The sequence below is a fragment of the Adiantum capillus-veneris genome, chromosome 12, assembly GCF_014529385.1.
Source record: "Adiantum capillus-veneris isolate H3 chromosome 12, ASM1452938v2, whole genome shotgun sequence".
Lineage (NCBI taxonomy): Eukaryota > Viridiplantae > Streptophyta > Polypodiopsida > Polypodiales > Pteridaceae > Adiantum > Adiantum capillus-veneris.
This window is the reverse complement of record NC_140942.1, coordinates 88,966,737-88,967,743: the sequence shown is the minus strand read 5'-3', so window position 1 is coordinate 88,967,743 and position 1,007 is coordinate 88,966,737. Positions and strand designations below refer to the sequence as shown.

At 40.2% G+C, this 1,007-nt stretch overlaps 1 protein-coding gene across 1 annotated transcript; it reads right to left on the bottom strand.

Moving 5' to 3' along the window:
• Positions 1 to 270: 270 nt before the first annotated feature.
• LOC147446096 (uncharacterized) lies at positions 271 to 701 on the bottom strand. Its single transcript, XM_086524669.1, has 2 exons — positions 473 to 701; positions 271 to 413 (listed from the first exon to the last, which is right to left on the bottom strand). Exons 1-2 carry the CDS (start codon positions 699 to 701, stop codon positions 271 to 273), a joined length of 372 nt encoding a protein of 123 aa, XP_086380795.1.
• Between the last annotated feature and the right edge of the window lie 306 nt (positions 702 to 1,007).

The following is a 1,007-nucleotide window of genomic DNA, read 5'->3' as shown; positions in this document are numbered from 1 at the left end:
GTAAAACCCTTTACTCACCTAGACAACATTAAGGTGGTTCTAGTAGGCACGCACCGGTTGGTAAAACTTTTCACATACAGATATTAGCAAGACACCATTATTGTCAAGAAATAGCGTTGGATGGTACTCAAAAAGGGAGCTTTTTGGATTAGCCCATGGGCATGTCCGATACTGCTCTCGCTGAAACTCTCCGTCCACCTCATCATCAACTTCTTGGTCATCAACTTCTTGGTCATCACTACATTGGTTGCCAGCAGTATCAGCACCACATTATTCCACATCATTGACTTCTGGATCTTGGTCAACATTACATTGGTTGCCACTAGTACTAGCATTAGTATCTTCCACATCATCAACTTTCACTTCTTGGTCACCATTAGATTGGTTGCCACCATCAGTACCAGCACCATAGTCTTCCACATTATTAACTTTTGGGTCCTAGTCAACATTAAATTGGTTTCGAGGGCCATACCAACACCAATATCTTTCACATCATCAACTTTCACTTCTTGGTTACCATTAGATTGGCTTCCACCAGTATCAACACCACATTCTTCCACATCATTGACTTCTGGGTCTTGGTCAACATTACATTGGTTTCCACCACTTCCAACACCAGTATCTTCCACATCATCAACTTTCACTTCCTGGTGGTCACCATCAAATTGGTTGCCACCAGTATCAGCACCACATTCTTCCATTTTATCTTCAACTCCACACTTTCCTACCATTTCAATTACTCGATCCACATCGAGATTCACAGAGACAGCTTCTAAACATACAAACACCAATAACAAGATAGACACTAATAAGAGGAAAAAAAAAGCAAATTGGTAATCATTGGCTCAAACTAATCATAATATTTAAGGCAACAGCTTTGATACAAAGTTTCAAAATGCAAAATCCAAAAAGGGTAGAGTTAGCTATGGCCAAAATACAAAAATAGCTAGGGCTAGAGTCTTTATCTGACTCTGGTTTTGCAGGCACCTTTTCTTCCCACTTCTTCA

Excerpts from the sequence above, each read along its gene's own strand:
- LOC147446096 (XM_086524669.1), bottom strand. The coding sequence starts at position 701 with ATGGAAGAATGTGGTGCTGATACTGGTGGCAACCAATTTGATGGTGAC. Across the intron at positions 414-472 it reads TGTGAAAGATATTGGTGTTG|ACTATGGTGCTGGTACTGAT; the intron begins GTATGGCCCTCG and ends ATAATGTGGAAG.